This window comes from Triturus cristatus, chromosome 8 (genome assembly GCF_964204655.1).
Source record: "Triturus cristatus chromosome 8, aTriCri1.1, whole genome shotgun sequence".
Lineage (NCBI taxonomy): Eukaryota > Metazoa > Chordata > Amphibia > Caudata > Salamandridae > Triturus > Triturus cristatus.
Window position 1 is genome coordinate 588,459,628 of NC_140591.1, and position 23,619 is coordinate 588,483,246.

Genomic DNA, 23,619 nt, shown 5'->3' on the forward strand with positions numbered 1-23,619 from the left:
CCATCTCCAGAAGGAATCTAAAAATTCTGCATTGCTTTGCATACACCTGCTCTTGCCCACAAACATTTAAATATCTGCACCTCTATTCGAGGCTTGGCTTCCACCACGGGGAATTAAGGCCAATTTGCTTTTACCACCACTAATAAAGCCTACCAAAATTAGGAAATTAGGAAATTCTAAGCGGATCTGCCCAAGTATTGACTCATCTGGAAATTCAGGTGATTCAGAGTTTGGTCATAACACTACCCCTGGCTTAGCCTCTCCACAGTGAAATTAGTTGCCTTTGCCATCAAGAACCTTGACCAAATGAAGGTGTTCTCTGACTTGCAACTTTCTCCCTTACTATCCTTTCCTGACTCACTCATTTAACTCTTTTGCCAATTCCTTCAGTAATCTGTTGAGATAAAGATAGATGCAGTTCCTCTATACAGAAATGTTTGCCTTGTGAATTTTCCTGCTATTGCCAAATTTCTAACTAGCTTGTGTTATATGTGAATCACAACACTGAACCACTGCATGCATCTTCCATGCCTTCATTTTAGACGTATATTACTGATATGTCACTTGAGTTGCCAAGCTCTGCTGGTTTGCTTTATCTTTTTAAGCAAATATATTTTTGCTTCAATTCAATTAAATCTTTTATTTAAAATGTCACATTATTACAAAGTGGAACATAAATGCAAACCTTAGCTAGAACTGTCACTGAAAAAATGCACAAAAGGGAGTTCAGGTAATCTATAAGCAAATTCCAAAAATAATGTTGCAGTAAAGTATAATAAGAAGAATACTTTTGAAGCAACAACATATATGAAAAGCCACTAAATAACAAAAAAAACAAGGCAACCAAAGTTTGAGTTGATTCAAAGCTCCCAACTTTTTTTAAAAATTAATGTTAGTGTGTACATTATGAGCCTAAAATACAAATAGTCATAAAAGCATAGATCTTACAAGGAAAAACAAACATACTAATCACAATGCATTTCCCAAAAATATGTTAGAGACATGTGATACAAAGTCAGTACAAATCTAGTGACCCGGGACCTTTCAAACAACAATATTAACACTAAGGGGCCAATTACAATCTCGGTCAGAAAGCCTCAGACTTTAGGTCGGAGGCTTTCTGACCGAGATTGTCGGTTTCAATTCTGACTGGCTGATTACAATACAGCCGGTCAGAATTGAAACCAGCTTGGCATTCCCACAGGCTCAAGAAGCCCGTCGGCCAGTCAGAAGCCAGCCCGTAATCCATATGGCCAGCGTTTTACGCCGTCCGGATTACGATGCACGGTTTCTGACACACTTTCCATGCCGGGTTTTCTGACATGGAAAGCCTGTCGGAATTTGTGTTTGGGGACCCCTAGCAGAGCCCCCTTCTGTTTGCGGCCTCCGGGTGGGGGCCCCCTTGTTGATCCCTGCACCTTGTGGCAGGCACCTTGAGAGTCTTGCCACGGGGTGCAGGGATGAACACAATCTCTCATTTCTCTATGGGAGCTTGTGTTATCACCGGTTTATGGCTGTAACACAAGCTCACATAGAGAACTGGGAGTATGTAACCACACCATGTGAGGTCACATCTTAATTAGGTGGTCGGGACTGCCAACCAGAGGTCACATTTCCGTGAGGGTGTTGGGCAGATGCAAGTCCGCCCAACATCGTAGTAAGCCCCTAAGTGCTTAAGCACATCAGAATTTTAACATAGGAAAATGGAGTCTGAAGCTTTTGTGATTTCCCAGTCAGATGTTTAGCATGAAGGGTCATCTTTGTGAATGTGAGTTAGATGATCCGCTGTTTGGTATGGACACCTGTATGCCATTTTTGTACTTAAGATAGTGCCATAGTTCCCAAGCTGAAAAGGCTTTACCATGATGATGATGACAACATGTTAAATATAAATACCTACAGTACCTGCATACATTTTCTTTCCTTAGTTTGTGTTTCTTATGTCTAATTTCAGTGAGTAGTCTAGAAACTTGATTTTGAAGACATTGATTATGGATTGGTTACTCCACACATCTTTTAAACTGCTAAAATGTTTAGAAGAATGCACAAACAAGAGATATTAGTGTATAGTAGGAGGGCTGGCTGCAAAGTTTTCATGAGATGGCCCTGATTAAGACATACAGGAATCTAAATTAAATGTCTGATGCCTAGATATATTGAGGAGGATATCTGAACAGTTTAATGTGCCTTACATTAATTGTTTGATATTTACTCCTGTTCAATTTTTGTTTTTTCATATTTGGCCTTGGTGAAATGGGGTTTATAAGTGATGCTCACAGTACCTTTAGCAGTCACAGTAAATGTGTGCTTATTTCTATGCCTCCCCTAGTCAGTCTTCCATTGAGGAAGATTAGCGGTCTGTACCTCTGTCCCATTGACGTAAAAATTGTGTGAAAGTCATTATGTATTGTGGAAGATGACCATCATTTCTGTCAAGGTGTGGCCACATTTGTAAGGAGCAAAAAATTAAAGAGCCATGAGAGTGTCTTATTATTGCTGAAAAAACGATGATGGTGCCTACACCTCACGTCTCCGTATGCTTTAACAGTATATGGCCAATCAGTTTTTTTGGGATCAATCAACATGTTTTCCATGAGGACAGATGTTCTTTTGTATGTTTTCTTGGTTATTGTTCTGTTGTGGTTCAAATATCTAGACATTCAAGGTAGATAAATGATGTGCAGTGAGCTTTGAGTTGCCATTGGAGTGGAGAAATCCTCATGAGATTTTAATAGAAGTTCTGCAATTTTGAATGGATACCCATACATTTGCTATTACAAAAGGGTCTTTATGATCCCTTATTTAATAGCAATCTACATGCCCTACACCACACCTGGCAAAAAGTGCCACTTGTATAGGTGCTGTTCATAAAATGCATCCCTGTTTCTCTCCAGATTTGTTCTCTTTTCCTATTACGGCTTCTACTAGTTCATACTACCCCTGGTATAGGAAGTGTTTTTAATATTTTCTGTTTCCTTTGAATGTTCTTCAATACTTGACAACCACTGCCTATAAACAATGTGAAATTACTTCATAGGTACCTTTATAAATTAAAATTACTTTATTTAAATTCCACCTTATGGTCTTCGCATAGAAATGGTAGGAGATTATCTGTGTCTTTGGTATGGCATTTGAGTAGAATGGTAATAATGGGAGGGTTAGGGTCACAATCCTTTAAACTTCAAGCTTGCGGCTGCAAGGTATCATTTGATTTTTTCAGATTTTTCCCTCTCTGGTCAATGGAAAAGTTTCTTTCTTTAGTCTATTCTTCCTGGGTCTCAAGCACTAAATGTATCACAACCCTCAATCAAAATATGATTGATAGCAAGTGTGTGAATCTTTGGTACAGAAGCATGCAATGTTGACCAGACCCTGTGGCTAACATATTTTCCTTATTATTATAAATACTGGGCTGTGTTTCATTCTACTCACTGAATACTTTCTGCTGGACCCCTGTTGCTTTTCCTTTTCCTTCAATGCACTGTGGTCCATCACATAGAGGTCTTGACTTCAATATTTGGAAATAACATGTACAGAGAAGGTTTATTTTGGGAAATGCATTGAAATCAGAGTTTTATTTAGGAAGTTTCAACCACCAATAAAGTTGTCAACAATACCAAATGTTACATTCTCCCATATGGATGGGAAACACAATTATTTATGGCACACACAGTACAGTGATAATGGTGACAAGTACTGGTTTATGAAAATCACATTTCATTGCTGCTGTGGCGATCGCATGTGATATTATAGCAGGCTTTAGACACTTTAACAGCTGCTATGCAAGTAATCTTTTAGGCCTGAACACAATACCGAGGTCACCATTCTAAACATCCTGAATGATATACAAACATCACTAGACCAAAACTAATCCTGTCTACTAATACTTATAAATTTATCAACAGCGTTTGACATGGTCTGCCACAAACGCCTCAAAGAGACCATTGAAGCAAGAATGTGTCTATCAGCAGCCATCCTTTAGTGGTTCACCGCCTTCCTGCAGAACCGGCAGCAGAGAGTCAAAATCGACACCACCCTATCTGATGTAGCAGAGATCTACAGGGGTGTTCTGCAAGGATCTACAATTTTACAAACACTCTTCAATCACTGAAATCCTTAAACAATCAAAAATCTCTTACCACATGCAAACAACACTCATCTCTACCTCAAACTCGCATCTCGAGAGGACATCCGGCGACTGAATGACACCCTGAGGAAAACACAGGAGTGACTGGCACTTAACCATCTAAAACTAAATCCACCGAAAACCGAATTCATTCTTTTATTGGATCCCAGCAACCTCAACCATAACCTTAACCTGAAATCACTAAACTGCAGCCTAACCATCTATGACTCCATAAAATCATTCAGCATCACACTAGACCCAGATCTAAACATGAGAGCTCAAATAAAAGCTGCAACCAGAAGCGCCATCCTACATCAGTACCTCCTAAGAAAACTAAAACGCTTCTTAGCGCTAGAAGACCTCTAAATGGCAGTTCAATCTCTAGTGCTCCTAAGACTGGAATACGGGAATGCCACACTCATAGACCAACCTAAATCCAGTCTAGCCTCAATGAAAGCAACAATAAATGCAGCAGCAAGACTTCAAACAGGCACATGTCATTTTGATCGCATCTCTCTATAACTCAGAGCCGTCAACTGGCTCCCAGTTGATGCTAGGATGAAACTGAAGGTGGCATGCTTGATACACAAAGCTTTATACAATTCTGATACTAAATACATGGTGAATAGAATCAAGCTATCAGGAGGTGGAAGGGATTCTAGAGGTGCAAAATCCCTCCTACTTGAACCACACAGATTTAAAACATGCATTTGCAATGCAATCGATCTCGCCTTTGGGACCTTATATGGATTTAGCTATGCAGCACATTAGCCTGGGTGCTGAAACCTCTACTGTTCTTTAACATGGAGGGAAAGTAAGCACCAAACTGCGTGAAACGCCAGGTATGGGAACACATGGAGAGAAATATTGCCTTTCAGCTGGAATGGTATAGTCCAAAGCTCTGTTTTTAATATAAAATCAGGGCCTTCGGTGGTCATAAATACAAGATTTGAAAACAATATTATTGTCTTTGTTTGCTCGTGGAAGATAATTTCTATGGACTGGAATCTAGAGAATGCTAAAGTGATTCTAGTATTTTACTGACCTCTGCTGGTCGTTTTCTATCAAGACAGTTAAATAGAGGCAGTTGAACAAGCAGAAAGCAATTCTGGTATTTTACTGACCTCTACTCGTCGTTTTCTATCAAGACAGTTAAATAGAGGCAGTTGAACAGAAAAAAAGTCCCCAAGCGGAAGCAGACAAGTCCTTGGGCTGAGCTCCACAGCCCACTGAGTGCATACACACAAAAGTATATACTAAAGTATATACAAGAGGTCTCGAATGCTTGACCTAAAAAGGAAAACTCATGGCCGCACTTTCATCGGATCTGCTCAAAAAAATATGGAACTCTCATTGAGCGCAATTAACTCATGCAAACCTTTCAAGAAAGAAGTTAAAGCCTTACTACTAGAAAGAAATGTGACATAAAATAACTATTTTCAAACTGTTCAATCACCCACTGTATGTTGTATCCTACTATTTTTGGTACCCACTTTTCGATTTCTATATATAGTGTTTCATAATTTTATTTTAAATTGTATCCCCGCTTTATGACTAATATGAACAGCGTTTCATAAGAGACTGCTGGTTTACTGTACCCCAACCCTCATCCAACTGTCTCTTTGTACAGCACTTTGACACCTTGATGGTCAAGTTTGCCCTTAATACAACACTATGAATAAATAACTAAAACAAATAAATAAACCTTTTAAGGAATTTGACAGCAAAGTTATCTAATTGTTGGCTTATGAAGCTCCTCTGTGATAATAAATCAATTAAGTTACTTTGGAAATTAAAGACATCGTAGTCATCCATAGTGTAGCCGGTTGCTTTTGGGCAGGCTCAGCTCCTGCTTCTATTGTGTGCATAGTGTATGTGGGCGCAAACATCTCAAAACCAACATTACATTTTAGGGTTGAGGCCTAAGATTAGAAGTTACTAATATGGCAACTTCAAACTTAGCAAACATTGGCAGGTAAATACTTTTAATTCCCAGTCGATTGGAGTCCCACACATGGACCACTTCAACATAGCCACTTCAACATAGTCTGTAACATACTGATTAAGAATAATGTTGGTCTTTGGTTAGTATACTATCTGTGTTAGCCTTAAAAAAGGTTTAGCCCATTAAAATGTATGATACAATGCAATGATTAACCTTTCATTTACTTAATCTAAACCCGCAATACCACAGAAATTAATTTGTGTGGCCTTGAAAGGTAACAATCAAAAATGTTGTAATCTAAAAAGGTATAAACGTTGAAGCTTTGTAAGATCCCATACTTTTATTTTTGGTGTGAAAATAAAGCTAATTAAATTAAGCTAATGATTATTACTTCTTCAGATGTTTTCAGCATGTATATTTAAGAATGGAAAATTAATATTTACCCCACTCTTCTTGAGGATAGATGACTTCATGGACTTTATACCAAGATGCCTTTCATCCAACTCCCATTAGGATCAGTCAGATGAGTCTAGACCGGACATTTAGTAAAGAAAAAATATATATGTTAATTACAGAAAATATAACCAAAAGTAAACATGTAGCTATTCTGTCCTTTGTACAATTAAGTGATTAATTAATACAGTTCAAGTACACTGATCTTGTATTTACGTTGACCACAAAATATAACAAAACATTTATGCAGTGAATACCCTTTAAAAGGGATACAACTTATACGTATTTGATTGTTCACTTCTCAATGACTTCTTAATCAAAGCTTGCATTGTCGTTATTATTGATGAACTCTATAAGCCCAAGTCAGGGAAAAAAAATATCAGTATGCAGGGAAATCAACACCTCCGCCTGAACATGTTCTTACAATTTTTCTATTCACAGTAGTATATCTAGAAAGCTGTGCTAGGTGCAGGTTTCCAGGTATACTACTGAGAATGTCATGTAGCATGTGCACACAGGTCCTTTTCCCCTTCTGTGAAATTATACATACGGAATGGAGCCCTCTGTGCAAATGCATTTTTTTCTCTGGGAGGAAAACAGCAAACAGGGGTGATCAATCGCCTTAGCATCCTTGGATGATTATTATTCCAGCCACTGGCTGGAGTCATTTTCCAGCTATTTTCATCATGATAAGAGATTGGATTGGAATATGGGAATGTCCACAAGCATACATGTTTGTGGGCATTTCCAATCTTTTAATGTAAATTACGCATTGGAACACCCCCTTCCCACTCCTTGAGTGGGATCCGATTTATCACAGGGGCAGAGAAATACACAGTAGTAAGTGTATTAACGCATGTCAGAAATCACATTGTGAATTCCTGGCAGGCATAAATTCGATATTTTCAGACACATTCTAAAGTGTATAGGCAAATATATATTTGTGAATAGAGTGCTATAATTATAGGTAAGTGATTTTTCATTAAAGCCTCAGAGAACTTAGAAGTTGATGTATACTTGTCCTCCTCCTTGAAAAAATAGCTGTGTCTGATATTTTAGTCAGTCATTATTATCTCTCAACTCATGCAGAATATACAGCAGTTTGTTAATAAATAAAAGTTGGTAATTTCTCTTTATAGCCACAAAGAGTAGGTGACAAAAATGGTAATACAATAATTGGATACATGGGACGGTATGAACAGAATAGCTGCAACATTGTCTAGACCATGCTACCTGGCCAATATCATGTGGTGCTAACTAAAAGCAACCTTCTATCTTGGCTGATGTGCTTCTGCTTGCATTACAAATATTTCTTAAAATCAATTTTTTTTTAAAATGATTTCAAAAACGATTTATCTATATTTCCAGGTAAGCAACGAAAAATACATTAATGTTTTCCTAAACCATATAAAAGGATAAAGAAGCATTTAACAACAAATACGGAAACATTTCATACACGGAATAAGACGCATCGTGGTAAAAGCAGATAATTGTTTGCTTTAGATATGTACTCTGCACTCCTTTATTTGGTATCTAAATCATAAAAATGAGGATGACACATTCATGTTTTATCTATCCTGCATAGCAGAAACAGCCTATGGGATGAATGTGAACACTGTTAGGTTTACAGTGTAAATGTTTAGTATACATAACACACGCATGATATGTGATTGTTACTGCTAATATAAAACATTTACTCAAGAAACCATTTGTAGCAATTGTGTGGTTTTGTATAACTAAAAACCCTAATCTAACCTTATAAATATGGGACCCTTGAAACAACCAGACTCTGCAATGCTTATAAAATGGACCACAACTGCAGTAAAGTGAAAGGTTGAAAGGATTGTTATTTTCAATTGCTGAAGGGCAGAACAGATGCTACAAACAGAGATTATAGATTCACAGACCATTACAATGCAACTGAACCTGACAAATCAATCACCAACTCATTGGCTACTGAGACTATCCTTTGGGAGTTGAACTTAGTTACAGGCAGAATGCTTCTCAAGAAGCCTTCACTTTATTCTAGTGGTAAGGACAATTTCAGGCTTTAATTGAAAGTGTAATTTCTGGCTAAACATTTGGAGTAACTTGTGATGACATAACTCCAGGCTCAGAGCAGGAGATAAAATGCTTAACCTGTGAAGTCCTCAGTACTTAGGAACATCAAACAGGAGAAAGTGGGTTACTTGTCCTTGCTACTGCATGCTTTGCACCCAGTCATAGTTTCCAAGCATGTGGTGTACAACTAGGCTATATACCAGCATGCCTGACTGGCAGGAAATTGTGCAGGCTGGAAACCAGAAGAGAACATCAGAGGAAAGCATGGCATCGATGGGGCGGAGCAGAGGTAAGCAAAGCTTTGAGGGAGTATGTAGCCAATAGAAACAGTATGTGAAGTGAGGTAGACAAATGGCTTTTCTTGGAAGAGAAGTAGTGTGTCATAAGTGAAGGAATCACTAGTTTTTGGAGCAGTGGACTTCTTTTTTTTACTAGCAATGTTAGTAGTAACTTACATTTGTAAGTTTGGCTCCACCTCCTTCTCCTGAGGATGAGCCCTGTAAGTCTACACTCTAGCTCAGAATCATCTCCTACTAAATACTCTCAAAATTTAATTTCTTTTGATCATCCCACCTAATCACTCAGCTCCTACCCTTGACTGGATTCAACACCTAATTGCTCTGAACTGCACTCCTCAAGTTGTAGACTCTGCCAAATCTTTAGGTATCACCTTGGATAAACACCTAAACATGCAGGCACACATCAGTGCTACTATTAGGGGAGCCAATTTCCAACTCAACACACAGAAGAAAATCAAACCATTCCTCCCCCGAAGATCTCAGGCAGGCGGTTATCCCCAGATTGGAATATGGGTTGGTGACCCTCGCAGGACTTCCCTAAGCTAGCCTAGCCCCACTCAGAGCTACCCTGAATGCATCGACCAGGCTTTTAACGGGTTCTAGGAAATATCTATTGAAGCTAGAATCCGACTAGATAGCTTGTCTGACTCATAAAGCCATACACCACAATACCCCACACTATCTCAGGGTCACCCTAAAAATCAAGCGCCCCTGGGGGGGTTAGCCAGGAAATGGAGATCCCTAAATCTCCAAGAGTTCCTCTCCACCCTGACCAATTCCATCCCCACCCAGAGACCAGACATCAATCTGATGGACAAAGCACACACCGAGTGGCTCCGCTCTGCATGTAACGAACACGCTCCCCTCACCATGTTCTCTCGCGCCCGTCGTATGGACGCCCACAGATGGTTTTCCTCTGACTTAAAAAAGCAGAAACTTGAACTTCGCCAATTAGAGAGGAAGTGGCGACATGGCTACCACGCCATAGACAGAGCATCATATAAGACAGCCCGAAAAAATTATAAAGACTCCATCCTATCTGCTAAAGCAACCTTCTTCTCAGACAAAATCTCTAATGCTAAAAACAAATCACGGGAAATCTTCAGAGCCGTAAACGATCTATGCAATAACTCTAGAACCTCTCCCTCTCAACCTGCATCACAAATGATGTGCAATCGACTCAACGATTTCTTCAAGGAGAAGATAGATATCATAAAAAACAGCATCCAAACCAACCATGCTATGGCAGACTATCCGGACATTAGTAGAAATTCTAATACCCTTCAGGATATCCCCCCCATTGATTCACCCAAATTACTGGAATTAATGAACCGAGTAAAATCGGGCTCACCTAATGATCCCTGCCCCCCGCATATACTGAAAGAAGTCTATGCCGCACTCCCTCAGGGCATACTCCCCATTCTGAACACCTCCCTGTCACAAGGAATAGTACCCGATTCTTTTAAAAATGCCACCCTGGTCCCTCTAATCAAGAAACCAGGTGCCGATCCCTCTAACCTTTCAAACTACCGCCCCATTTCCCTTCTCCCCTACGGTGCAAAGCTGTTGGAAGCCTATGTAACCAGCTGCTTATCCAATTTCATCGAAACATCAGATTACCTGGAATCCAACCAAGCGGGATTCCGCCAGGCCCACTCCACCGAAGCTGTGATCCTCGCCGTGCAGAACACTCTAAGGACCAACGCCGACAATGAATTCACCAAGCCCTCGTACTTCTTGACCTATCGGCCGTGTTCGACACGGTGGACCATACTATTCTATTACACCGTGTCGAACAAGCCGGACTTAGTGGCGCGGCTCTCGCTTGGATTAAGTCCTTTTTGACGGACAGATCCCAGGCTGTAAAGCTGGAGAACTTCACGGCCCCCACACTCCCAACCACCTGCGGTGTCCCACAGGGTTCTTCACTGTCCCCCCTCCTTTTTAATTTATATCTTAAACCCCTACTGCACTCCCTGAAAAATAGAAAAGTCATTATCTACAACTACTCAGATGATCTGCAGCTGGTATTCCCCCTCAATTCCCCAGATTCCGTCGAGGAATTTCAAAAGACCATGCTGCACATTCAGAGCTGGATGAATCGGAACCATCTTAAGCTGAACCCAGGAAAGACTGAGTTGGTACTCCCTAGCAACAGCACCCTCAGTTGGGGTCCCCATTTCTGGCCATCCTCAATGGGCACTCCCCCATCTCCCTCCCAGTCAGCCAAAAGCCTAGGGGTCACTCTCAGCGCCGACCTTTCACTGAAAACCCAGGCCGGAACAGTGATCTCCTCCTGCTTTTTCCAGCTAAGAAAGATCAAAAAAATAGCCCATCTGCTGACCCGTTCTGCTCTTATCCAGGTAGTACTCGCACTGGTTCTCTCGCGATTAGATTTCTCCAACTCTATCTATCTGGGCCTTCCCCTCACCATCGTTAAACGCCTGCAGATTGTTCAAAATCAAGCGGCCAGATTAATATTCAAGAGCAATCGCAGGAAGTCAGCCAAACCGTTGTTGGCCTCCCTCCATTGGCTCCCTATAACCCATCGGATCATTTTCAAGACAGGCTGTATAATTTTCAAGGCTCTCCACGGTAAAAGCCCTAGGTTCATCAATCAACTCATAAATAAATATGAACCGACCCGCGACCTCCGCTCTGCCCATCTGTCCCTCCTCACGGTGCCGACATTTAAAAAGAAACGACTTGGTGGATCCTGCTTTGCATACCTTGCCCCTAAAACCTGAAACTCCCTGCCCTTGTCTATCCGGAATTGTACCAAGCTTACAGAGTTCAGGAGAGCGTTGAAGACCTGGCTATTCAAACAATTACTCCATCTGCCTTCTTACTTATCATCTACCATCGGTTTCTTCAGCGCCATGAAACCTCTGGGTGTCCGTGCGCTTAACAAATTCCGTATAAGATAAGATAAGATAAGATCTAGCAAATAAACTTGAGCTATCGGGTTCCAGCCCGAATATCAGAAGTACGTCTACTCTCCTCTTGAAACCTACAAGATTCAAAAAGAAAACATCGTACAACCGTGCGTTCTCCGGTCTTGTTCCAAGAATCTGGAACTCCTTGCCAACCAAGATCAGATCAAATCCTTCCACTATCTCCTTTAAAAAACTGGTCAAAAGACTACTAATGAACGAACGTTAATACGCTGATCATGCTTGTGTGTTTTGTTAATAACCTAAAACTTGAAGTATTTTCACTGATGTATATGTGCTCACCCTCTATTTGTTCTGGTCCTCGATAGCTCCTTTAACTGCATCAACTGCTGATTTTTGCTATTATGTGATGCTCATCGCACATCTTGGTTCTTTCTATGTGTATGATGTTTTACTCGGATCGCTCTAGGGCACCTCTGATACACCCTACTCCTTTTTCGTGAATGTTTTCCCGCAGGTTGTAATCTCACTCACCTTCTTTATGTTCTGCATAATTGCTGATGACAACGCTGTACAGCCCTCTGATACCACTTTGGGGTCTTGTTCGCACTCTATAAAACTTTTCAAATAAATAAATACACTTTTGAGTAACTTTACACTCAGATTTTGTGAATAACTAAAAGTAGTAGAGTTACTCAAAAGTGTAAAAGTAAATATACACATGTAAAATACTCCCAAGTGTTACTTACCTTTGTGAGTAGCTCCATTACTCTTTTGTGAGTGGGTTGACATCCCTCCATAAACCACTCCCTGGCCCTCTCTAGCCCTCTCTAATCCCCTCCGCTTTATTCATAAATATTTCCCATTTTCCAGCTACTCCTCTGTGCTTCTCCCACATTTCCTACTAAAAAGAATACCTAGGTGTGCGGAGAGTAAGGAGTTTAGGCAGATATCTCCACAGATATAGGTAAACATGAGGTAGAGGTATAAACTCATCAAATAGGTTTGTGAATAGATTTTGGAGCATGTTTTGAAAATGCAACAAAACATACTCCAGGTGCTCTGCCTGCTGGAGATTAGTATCCAGCAATTATCTGTCTTAAACGAGGCATCTGAGGTCAATTAACGTGTGCCTTGTCCCCCCGACGAATACTGTGCAAGGAGCTCGACTGAGCAGCTGATCTGACGTAAGGAAGACGGCAAAGCCATGATTTTGCGGAAGGGCCTGGCCTGGGACTGCTTAAGTGGTGGCACTGACGGGGGACCATTGCAGCAACGTGGTGGATGTGCTGTTCTTGCTCGTGCCTGTGGTGTGACCCCCCTCTCGAGGATTCTGTTGGGCCACTCCTGCACAATGAGAGCCTGGGCCCTGGCTATGTGGATGGCTGCTGCGGATGTGACCTTGGGCGGTAGGGCCGGGCCGCTTGAGTGGGGTGCTGATTCGAGCGGTTCATTGAGTCTACAGGAAGATACTCCTTCGCTGCACTGAAATCTTTGTGGGCACCAGCGGGAGAGTCCATGCTACTGCATACCAGATGTGAGTGGGGCCCAGGGAGGGCACCTCAGGTGGATCTCTGTGGCATGTGGAGGCTAGCAGGGTGACAACGGGCAGGCGCTGCTACGTGTGGGGAGATGCCACGGCCTCCCTGCATCAGGCTGCATGGCTTGAGGAATATGCTTGAAATTAAAGCCCCGGTGCTGGCCGCCTAGAAAAAACACATAAATGACTGTACAGTGATTAGTCCACTCTCACAATTATTTGCACTAGGCTGACTGTTCTGGTGTTCGAGTAACGGTGGCTACTCCCGTGTGCGAGCTTTGCTCAGCTCCCCCATCAGTGCTTCCTGGGCCCTGCGCTTGGCACAAGACATGCCTTCTTTCTGTGTCCAAGTAACTTGTTTGGCTACACCTTGTGGACTCTTGCTGAGCCTGCCTGGTGCTGACTTGGAGCGTAGCTAGTGCGGGAGACCAGGGGGCTGACTCACGCTTCCCTGGGCAATCGGGTGTGGCAGAGCCCACACTGGTTGCCACGAGGAAGAGGGAAGTGAATTGATCCATTTAATGTCCGTAATAACCTCACAGTGGATGTGGAATATCACACCTTCTGCAGCAGCCTGACACTACTAGATGGCTTGCTCATGCCCCTCATGATTCCCGGGGTGTGGCAGGGCCTGGTACTGGTACAGCCACGAGCCTTCGTGCCTCTGCTATATCGACAATAGATAACAAGCACACTGCCCAGAACCCCTTGAGGTACCCTACAGGCAGTCTGGCCATGTAAGATCAGCAACTCTGACAGGGGGGATCCATAATACTACTACACGCTAACATGTCAGAGATTGAACTGCGTCCAGTGATTACCCTGTTTTCTACCCTATACATGGCTTGATTTGAACATGAGAAGGACAGACACTAAACAATCTAAACTATTATTTGAGGGCTGATAACAGAAGGGGACAATAGAGGTGCCTGTGACAGAATCGTGGGGGCTGCAGATGAGAGGGGAGGATCCAACCCCAGAACCTGATATACGTACTATGTTTATTGATTAGAAACAGAGCTTGACAACAATCGATACCAAAATGTATCTCCTTGCAGTTAGCTTTGATAGACTGAAAGAAAAAGTCGATAAACATAATGATCGCCTTGATCAGCATCAACGCCGCATGTTGGAGGTGGAGGACAACCGCACAGATGACAGGGAGTAGCTCTTAAATGAGGAAAAAGTACTCAAGATAAGGCAGAACTTAATGAAGACTTGGAAGCTCATTACCACCGGAATAACCTCCGAATTATAGGTATGCCAGAATCCACAGATATGAGCAGGATTGAAGATTTTGTAGAGGGCATGCTATGCACACTCTTCAGCTCCGAAATGTCTCCCATGCTTACAGTTGAAAAAGCCCACAGATACCTAGGCTGCAGTTGGGGGCCCCAGCTCACCCAGTTATTGCATGATTATTGAACTATCGTGACCGCGATGCAGCGCAACTCTGGCCAGGCTCTGGCCAGGAAGTGACAACCCCTACACTACATGGGTTTGAATTTTCTCTGTTCCATGATTCAGTGCAAACTGAGCACAGAGTCTTTATGCCAATTAAGCATGCTTTACAACAAACCTCTGCTAAATATTCACTTTTATATCCCTGTAAGGGCCTAATTATGATGAGGTCGGAATCGGCTCTAACTATTGGTCGGAGCCCTTCCGACCGCATCGTAATAGGCCGGCCGGATTCCTTTTCGACAGACCCATTATGATAGAGTCAATCGGAAAGGAATGCGGATGGTCATTCCACTGGCTTCCAATGGGCTCGGAGAACCCATCCGCCAGTCGGAATGCAGCCTGTAATCTGCAAGTGTGGCCCTTTCGCCCAAGGGTTATGATTTCGGGTTTACACAGCCTTTCTGAGCCGTTCTTTCCGACACAAAAAGGCTGTCGGATCTTGACTTTGGTGGCCCCCAGCAGGGCCCCCTTTGCTGCGCAGCCTCCGTTTGGAGGCCAAAGGGGCCACCTACGGTGCCCCCCTGTTGATCCCTGCACCTGGTGGCAGGGATGGACTGCACCTCGCATTTTACAATGGCAGCATGTATTCTGGCCAGAACGCATGCTCCCATTGTAAAGCATAGGAGTGCGACCAAACAGTGTTCTGTCGCATCCTACTTAGTCAGTCGGGAACGCCTACCATGTGTCGGTTGGTCCCTTAGAAACTCCGCCCGACATCATAATGAGGCCCATAGATGTGGATAGAATATGATGGCAAAACTCTCATTTTCACGGGTTCCTAAGAAAGCAGCCAAGTATGCCAAAACTCTTCCACTAAAACCAACTTGATCCCCTTCAAGAGACGATGCACAAGAGGACTCCCAGATTAATGAAACTTACTAATGTGCAACTTGTATTCTATGATGATTCAGTATTATGGGTTGGCACTTATATTTTATAGTGTGGTCATGTCCATTGCCAGGTTATCTCTATGCTATACTTAGTTTTCTATTGACACATGTTAGAAATGGGATTTCTGGTTGGCTAGGGCTTGCGCCTAAGCCAGGCAGCAACCACCACAGTAGTCAGAGCAAGGGAGTTACACGTCACAGATAACCCCCTGCTCACCCCCTTGGTAGCTTGGCACGAGCAGTCAGGCTTATCCTGAAGGCAATGTGTAAAGCGTTTGCGCAGCACACACACACAGCAGCAACACCCTAGTCACACTACAAAAGGAACTCCACACAAGGTTATATCAAAAATAACCTTTGTATTATCATAAACACATTAGAATAGTAATCACACAATATACACTGTGCCAACTGGCACTAGGCAGTATTTGCAGGGGATCATTTAAACGTGGCAGGGCCAAATGGGCCACTGCCAGAACCATCACAAGCACAAATAGTAAATGTAGAACACAACCAGCAATTATTGGCGAAACACTGTACTCAGCATCATATCCTGCAACATAAATCATATTATGCAATCAGCATCACATTAGGCGTGAAATACATTCTGCGCCAACCTCATAAGTCTAAACGCATTAGACAATAACCTCTCAAGCATAAATACATTATGCAGTAACCTCACAAGCCTAAACGCATTAGACAATAACCTCACAAGCATAACTACATTATGCAGTAACCTCATAAGCAGAACTCTTAGATTAGAGAATAACCTCCTAAACATAAATACTAGAGGCACAAATCACAGTGTGTAAATCACATTTCCTAGCACCACATAAATCACATTAGGGCCTGGCGCCCTATCAACCTCACAGTCCCCCTGGCCAACTGGCCTTCTCAGAGGGCTCAAATGCCCTATATGTCAGGGCAGCTGCCAACGCAGCAGACTCCACAAGTGCGCAATTGCGCTGGGGCATAGGAGTGTTCCTCACTCCTGTCTTATCCAGAATGCCCCCAAAGAACTAATAGCCTAAACGTTGCAGATGCCGCTAATTGCTGTGCAGCTGTGACCATCACTGTAGGCATGGGCACTCCCTGTGCCCTCTGGGTGGGTCCCCACTGGAACTCTCTCAAATGGGGCCAACGTTGCAGCTGCCCATGCTGGTGCGGTGCAGCTGGGAGCAAGAAATCAGCCCTGGCACCACTGTGCCCTCCTGTCTCCCTCAGGGACTTCTAAAGCAATCTGCGCCAAACGTGGCAGCTGCCCTCTATCAGGCAGGGCAGCTGTGAGCCAACAAAGAGCAGACCGGGCACCTCGGTGCCCTCAGGAGTCCACACTGGGACTCTACAACCAAACTGTGGCCAAGGTTGCAGCTGCCCGCTACGGCGGTGCAGCTGTGAATAAGCAAAGAGGTCCTGCTCTGGGGCTCTGTAAACAAGGATTAATCCCACATTACAGCGGCCCACCATGGCGGTACTGCTGTGAATAACACCAAGAGGCTCTGGCACCTCAGTGCCTCGGGGGAGCAACTACGGGGGAAGGCACGATAGTGTGCCTCGACACACCACCACCCTCCCAATCAGGTTCCACTTACCGGGCTCTCGGCTCAGCAGGCTCTTGGGCGGCATGCTCCGGAGAGTCTCCATCCCTCGGGGACTCCCTCCTCTTCTCTGTGTGCATGGAGGCAGGGTGGGCTCCCGCTCTTTGTCCGGCACCGTCCCGTGTGGGGTGGGCTCCCGCCTGGATTCTCCCTCCTCACTTCAACCGGGCCCCCTCGGGACCCAGGACTTCAACGTGGAGCCTGCGACGCTCCAGACGGATCTCCAGTGGCGGGACTTCCTACCTGGAAGCAGCTTCCACCTTACTCCCTGCCCACAGTCAGGCATGGCCGCCTGGCTGCCTGGTCGTGCCGAGCCACGGCGGTGATTCTCCTCTAGAATGCGGGGTGAGCACCCGCAAATAAAATAAGGCAGCAGCGGGGTGGGCACCTGCCAAAAGTAGCAGCATAAGCGGGGTGGGCACCCACATTTTAAAATAGCATGAGAGCGGGGTGGGCACCCGCTCTCCCATCCATAAAGGCCATTAAAAATCCCAATGCAGGGTGGGCTCCCGCCTTGCTACGGCATCACGGGGTAATCCCTATGACAGGGATTCCCTCTAAAAGGGCTGCAGCTCAGCGGTGCCCAGCCACGCTCTCCTCCTCCGTGGGGGCTAAGAATAAAATAAAGCACAGCGCTCACAAGGCGCTAGAAGGCCCAACAAGTCCCTGGAGATCAAGGGGGCAATGCGGGGCCCAGGGAGGCAAGCCTTCATGGCAATTCCTCCCGGCCCTCCAGCAGCAGCAGGGCCCAGCAAGGTCAGGAACAGCACCAGCACAGCAAAGAACAGAGCATCATGGGTTCACAGCCCCTATATTTATACAAAGCATTCCTTTGTCTGCAGTACAGGGCATGGGGGAGCCAGATGCAACTGGTTCAGGGGGGAATTGGGGCACTTTGTTTTCCAAGCTCCTCTTCCCCTTTGTCAGGTGGGGGCTAGGTGATCAGACACACCACAGGGGTTGAAGCCAGCATTGTACAGGCTGGGCACAGTCCTATTCAGAGTCAGGGGATTACTCCTCCCACTACTCCCACTGTAGATGTCCCATTCAGCCTAGCGCTGACTCACCCTGCCCCTCCTGGAGCCACACACACCTCCCAGCCCTGTCACTCACAAGCCAGACATCCAATTCATATCAGGCAGGCAGACACATAGCACACAGAAATGGCAACTTCTAAAAGTGGTATTTCTCAACCAGTCATCATAAATCTGTGCACACCATTGCGCAGCATTTATTATTACCATTCCATCCATACTAAACTTGACAAGACTGCTCCTCTCATTCCAGGAATTACCACTGACACACTGATCAGGGAATCCCCATTGCATTCCTATGGGAGGGCAGGCAAACCTCACCAACTGTACACAGAGAGCACACACACTTTACACTGGACCACAGTGCTAAAGTGCCCATAGGCCTAAAACCACCAACACCATGTCAGAGAAAAGGCAAAAAAATTTAGGGGTGAACCTGCCAAAAAGGGCCAAGTCCAACAACACTCTACGATATATGTGAGCGCATGATACATGCAAGGAATTCGCATTGCTCTGCACCTTGTTGTGAGTTACTGGCTTTCTACCCAAATGTTAATTAGTAAGCACACCCTTAGCACATTGAGACATGATACCTCCATCTCTATTCTCTCCGGCCACCCAGCTCATAGTGGCTGGGGAGTGTGCCGGTCTCTCAGTCCGCCTCCACTGGATGTTTTCCAGACTTGTTCACTTCAGATGACACCTCAATTTGTTGGGTTGGGATGGGATGGGGAGTTTGGCTCGATTGGGGAGCCGAAGTGGGAGGAGTGTGGGATCTTTGATGATAAGATTAAGTCTTCTTGTTTTACTACTTGCCACTCTGAAACCCTTTTGGTAACTGCATTTGTCTTGAAGGTTGGTATGCATCACTGTCATTTTCCTGCTCTTTGGCCCCATGCATTATCTGAAAGTACTTACCCAGAATGTAAGAATCCCCAATGATCATGCAAAATACGACAGATAGTTGTGTATTTACAAAGACACTCTATAGACATTTACATTTTACAGGAGCTCCATCTTACTGAGGAGACTCTTACGTGACTGTGCTCGGGATATATTAGAGAAATCATGTTGCCACTTACTCCAACTACAGTCAGGGAGTGGCAATCCTACTTAGAAAGGTATTGCCATGTCCCAATGCACAGTGCAGTGTGACACTCAGGGGAGATTTGTATTACTTTCAGGAGTGCTACAGGATCACCTGGTTAGGATTCTATCTATTTATGGCCCCAGCATAGACGATCCCCAATACTTTGCTGAAGTATGGCGGATGGCTGACACCCTGGTGGTGATATGGAGAGGAGATTTTAATGTAATACTCACCCAAAAAAAGATAAATGATTCCAGACGACCTCACATGCGTGCTGCGACCCATCTGCGTGTGAGTATGGAAGATTGTGATTTGATTGATCTCTGGCACTATTACCATGCTATACAAATGGAAGGCACAATTATAACCACAGCTCATGCTTCATGGTCGTGCATTGATTATTGGCCGGCATTGTGAGATGTGCTAGCCTGGACTACTTAGGTCTCCAATACGCCACGAACGCACTCCGACCGCGCTCCTGTCCTCCTACAATTGCAATTCCCAGATGGCCCCTCTCAAGCCTTTAATTGGAGAATCTTGACTGATGACTTACTTAAGGGATCAGGTGTTCAGGGAGGAGATTAGAATGGCAATTTTGGAATATTTTAAACACAATGACATAGTTGAAAAATCATGGGCTGTCTTATTGGAGGTGTTGATAGTAGTTATCAGAGGCACATGCATTGCCAAACAGGCAGGTGTACTTCCCGCTCTGCATGGAGAGCTGGCATGGCTGGAGCTACAAATGAGAGATTTTGAATTGCAGTTTTTTGATAGTCATGATGCCTCAACACTTGCACTCATCTGGCGTAAACTCTCTGATTATGATGAAGCTGCGCAGTGGGAAATGCACTCAGGAGGAAGACACACTCTAGGCGCTTTGGAGAGGAGTATCGACCGGGCAAATCTTTAGCCAATTACATTACTGAGATATGGAATGATAGCTCTCATGTACATATGGGCACGTCAGCATTGAAAAATGCCATGTTGCAATTCCTTTCTTCCATATATGGAATGCAACAAACCTTTCCTCCGTCAGACCTGCAAACTTACCTGGACTCGATCCAATTCCTCTTGCCTGAAGAAGGTCACAGTTGATATCTGGATGAACCATTTGGTATAACAAATGCTCTACCTGCTGACAAGGCACCTGGCCTTGATGGCCTCACCTCTGCATTTTATAAAGAATATGCTCCATTGCTAGCCCCACATTTATTAGCAATGTATGCAGAAACACTTTCATCTGGTGTACTTCCTCCCTCTTTAACAGAAGCCCTTATCGTTACAATACTCAAACCTGGTAAGGACTCTTGCCGTTGTGATTCCTACCTTCCACTCTCTTTGATGAATACAGATAACAAGATCATTGCCAAGCTCATAGCTTCACGCCTCCTCCCATTACTGTCACTTATTGTGATCCAAGATCAGGTGGGAATTTTACCTGGGAGTTCCACCTCACATAACCTTCGTACTTTTCTTGCATTACTTTACACCATTGACCCAGCACTCCAGCGACTGCAGTTTTCTTGGACACTACTAAGACGTTTGACTCTCTGGAATGGCCATATTTATTTGTGTTACTGACATGACACAGTCTTAGCCTCACCTTCATTAAGCTCATAGGTTTACTTTATTCCCAACAAATGGCCTGGTTATGTGTAAACTGTAACATCTCAGAACACTTCATACTAACATGGGGCACCACCCAGGGATGCCCCTTATCGCCCATACTTTTTACAATTGCGATGGAGCTGCTTGTGGTCTGCTTTCGCCAACATTATGTGCATCATTGCCTGGCATTCACTCCACATAGAATCTTAGTGTTGCTGTATGTGGATGATGTTACATTATACATTAGAGACCCACATGTTAATCTTAATCGGTTTATCAGAGAATTTACCAGATTTGGTGGGATGGCGGGGATACAAATAAACAGGACCAAGTGGATTGTTTTTCCCCTGACGGACGGGACGCTCCTGGCTGGATCAGAATTCCCTCTTATCTGGGCAGATGGCCCCATTAGGTACCTCGGTATGTAGCTCAGCAGAAGCGTCAACGAACTATGGAGATGCAACTATGGCCTTACACTTACATGGTTGAAGGAGAGAGTTGAGGGCTGGAAGCGTCTTCCCTATCCCTGATTGGCCACCTGGCCATTGCAAAAATGGTAATCCTTCCTAAATTCCTCTAGCTCTTCATTAATCTGCCTCTCTCCCTGCACTTTTGCTGCCGGATGAGGACATGCTTGATATTTCCAGCTTAGGCAGTCTGCCAGCCGCGCATGGCCTGGGAGATCATGATACTTCTCTTTGAACAGGGCGGACTAAGTGCCACTGACATAGACCTGTAGTATTTCAGTTCCCAAACCCAGTTTGCCCAGAACTGCCTTTTCCACACTCAATTTCAGGCACACACTGATCCTTCGGCAGATCATGTGGTGCCCTACCCTCTACAATTGGCGATATGTTTGATTCCTAGGTGCCCCCGTGCGGATTGATACTGTAGCATGCATAGTGTGGGCTTGGTAAGAACTCCAATGTAGAGCTTGCCTTAAGAATCTTTACATCCCCTCAGTGCCACTTATCGGTCACACTTTGCTCTCCATTACGAAGGACCCTGGCACATGCACTAGACTGCGCAGGTTGCAGCTGACGTCTATGGGCATGCTCTACCCTTATGACAACTTCCTCCCTTTGCAAGCAGCCCTACTAGACAATGACAACACACCCGTGGACACATTTACATTTTATCAGTTTCGCGCTGCAGCCTTAGTGATCCAAGCCTCATTTCCTGATGCTCCACCTAAATTCCAAGTGCCTGAGATGTTTTTGAACTCTCCATCTCCCTGCAAGCTTGTAACAAAACTATATGTTGACCTGCAGAACTAAGCACCTATAAGTATTCCTGTGAGCAAAGCTGCTTGGGATGCTGACATCGCACCCCCTCTTACCGGCAAGCAGTGGCGATATTGCTGTACTCAGGCCTGTGCATTATCTCTCAATTATTGCCTCCGTCTAATTCATTTTAAATTCATTCATAGACTATACCACACTCCTGTCAGATTGTTTAAACTGGGATTATGCACCGACACACATTGTGATCGCTGTTCCTTCCCAACTGCTGATTTCTTCCACCTTGCCTGAAACTGCCCAGGGATATCCGACTATTGGAAAAAAATATTTGCTATGCTTACTGATATATTAGGACATCCACTTGAGTGCTCTTCTGTTGTTGTGCTGCTATGTCAAGGAGGTTTCACCAGAGAGGCGCAAATTGGCGGCGCTTCTTCTTTTACTTGCCAAGCTCAGGGTCGCGTTGAAGTAGGTGCGGTGTACACTACCGCTTTATATTAATTCTCTTAGGGATGCTGCAGATTGCCAGGAACAGCCTACTGCATCTTGGGAACTCATGCCCACACGTTCCTGATCTAAAGATATATGGCTCTTGCTGGAGATGTTTCTGCGTGCCCGTAAGGCATCAGATGAGATGGCTGGGACTGCTGCAGAGCCTGGATCATCAAGCCGCCCAGCTGACCCGTAAACGAACCCTGTCTTCTAATTACTCAGTGTACTTGAGCTTTTGTGACTTACTACAGGAAATTGATAAAATTGATATGCCAAATAGATTGTGAATACTAGCATGAGACTCGCTGAGGGACTGTTTTTCTTGAACGCCCCCTGTTATCACCCCCTCTTGTTTACTTCCAGCTGTAGACTGTCATGGCTAGTCTATCCTATTCAGCACTGTATTGTGGAATTGCTGTTATCTTTGTACTTCGTGATATATGTCTACTATATTTTTTGTATTGCTTGGCAACTTAATAAAAATAGAAAAAAATGGGATCCCAAAATGTAGTTTCTGAATAGCTTCCAACATGTTTATTGCCTAATAGGGCATTAAAAAGCTATTGATTGGGAATAGTTTGATGCAAAAAGGAAGACAACGCAACAGATGTGGCACCAAATTAGACACCACAGTACATAACCCAAAATCAGTAACTCACACTTTATTTCTTAAAACCAAAAAGAAAGTAGCACCTAAAATGTGTGAGAATACACTGCTGGGGCATTTGCGAGTGGAAGTTAAGCATAAGGAACATAGGGCCAGAGGCATCAAAAAAATGTTTTGCGATTCCCTAATAGCAACTCTTTGGCGATTCACAACTATGGAATCACAAAACGGCATGCAGGAAAGTGCGCAGTACCGTTTCTGCGATTCCTAAGGG

The 23,619-nt window shown here is 44.1% G+C and overlaps 1 protein-coding gene across 7 annotated transcripts in view; it reads right to left on the bottom strand.

Annotated features, from left to right (window-relative positions):
• KLF12 (KLF transcription factor 12) overlaps positions 1–23,619 on the bottom strand; it is a 987,741-nt gene that overhangs the window by 611,548 nt on the left and 352,574 nt on the right. For all 7 annotated transcript variants that reach the window (XM_085622009.1, XM_085622005.1, XM_085622011.1 and 4 more), the window contains one exon: positions 6,515–6,600. In XM_085622009.1, the coding sequence (XP_085478135.1) occupies positions 6,515–6,544 (30 nt within the window). In that variant the 5' untranslated portion in view covers positions 6,545–6,600. The remainder of the gene's footprint in view (positions 1–6,514; positions 6,601–23,619) is intronic.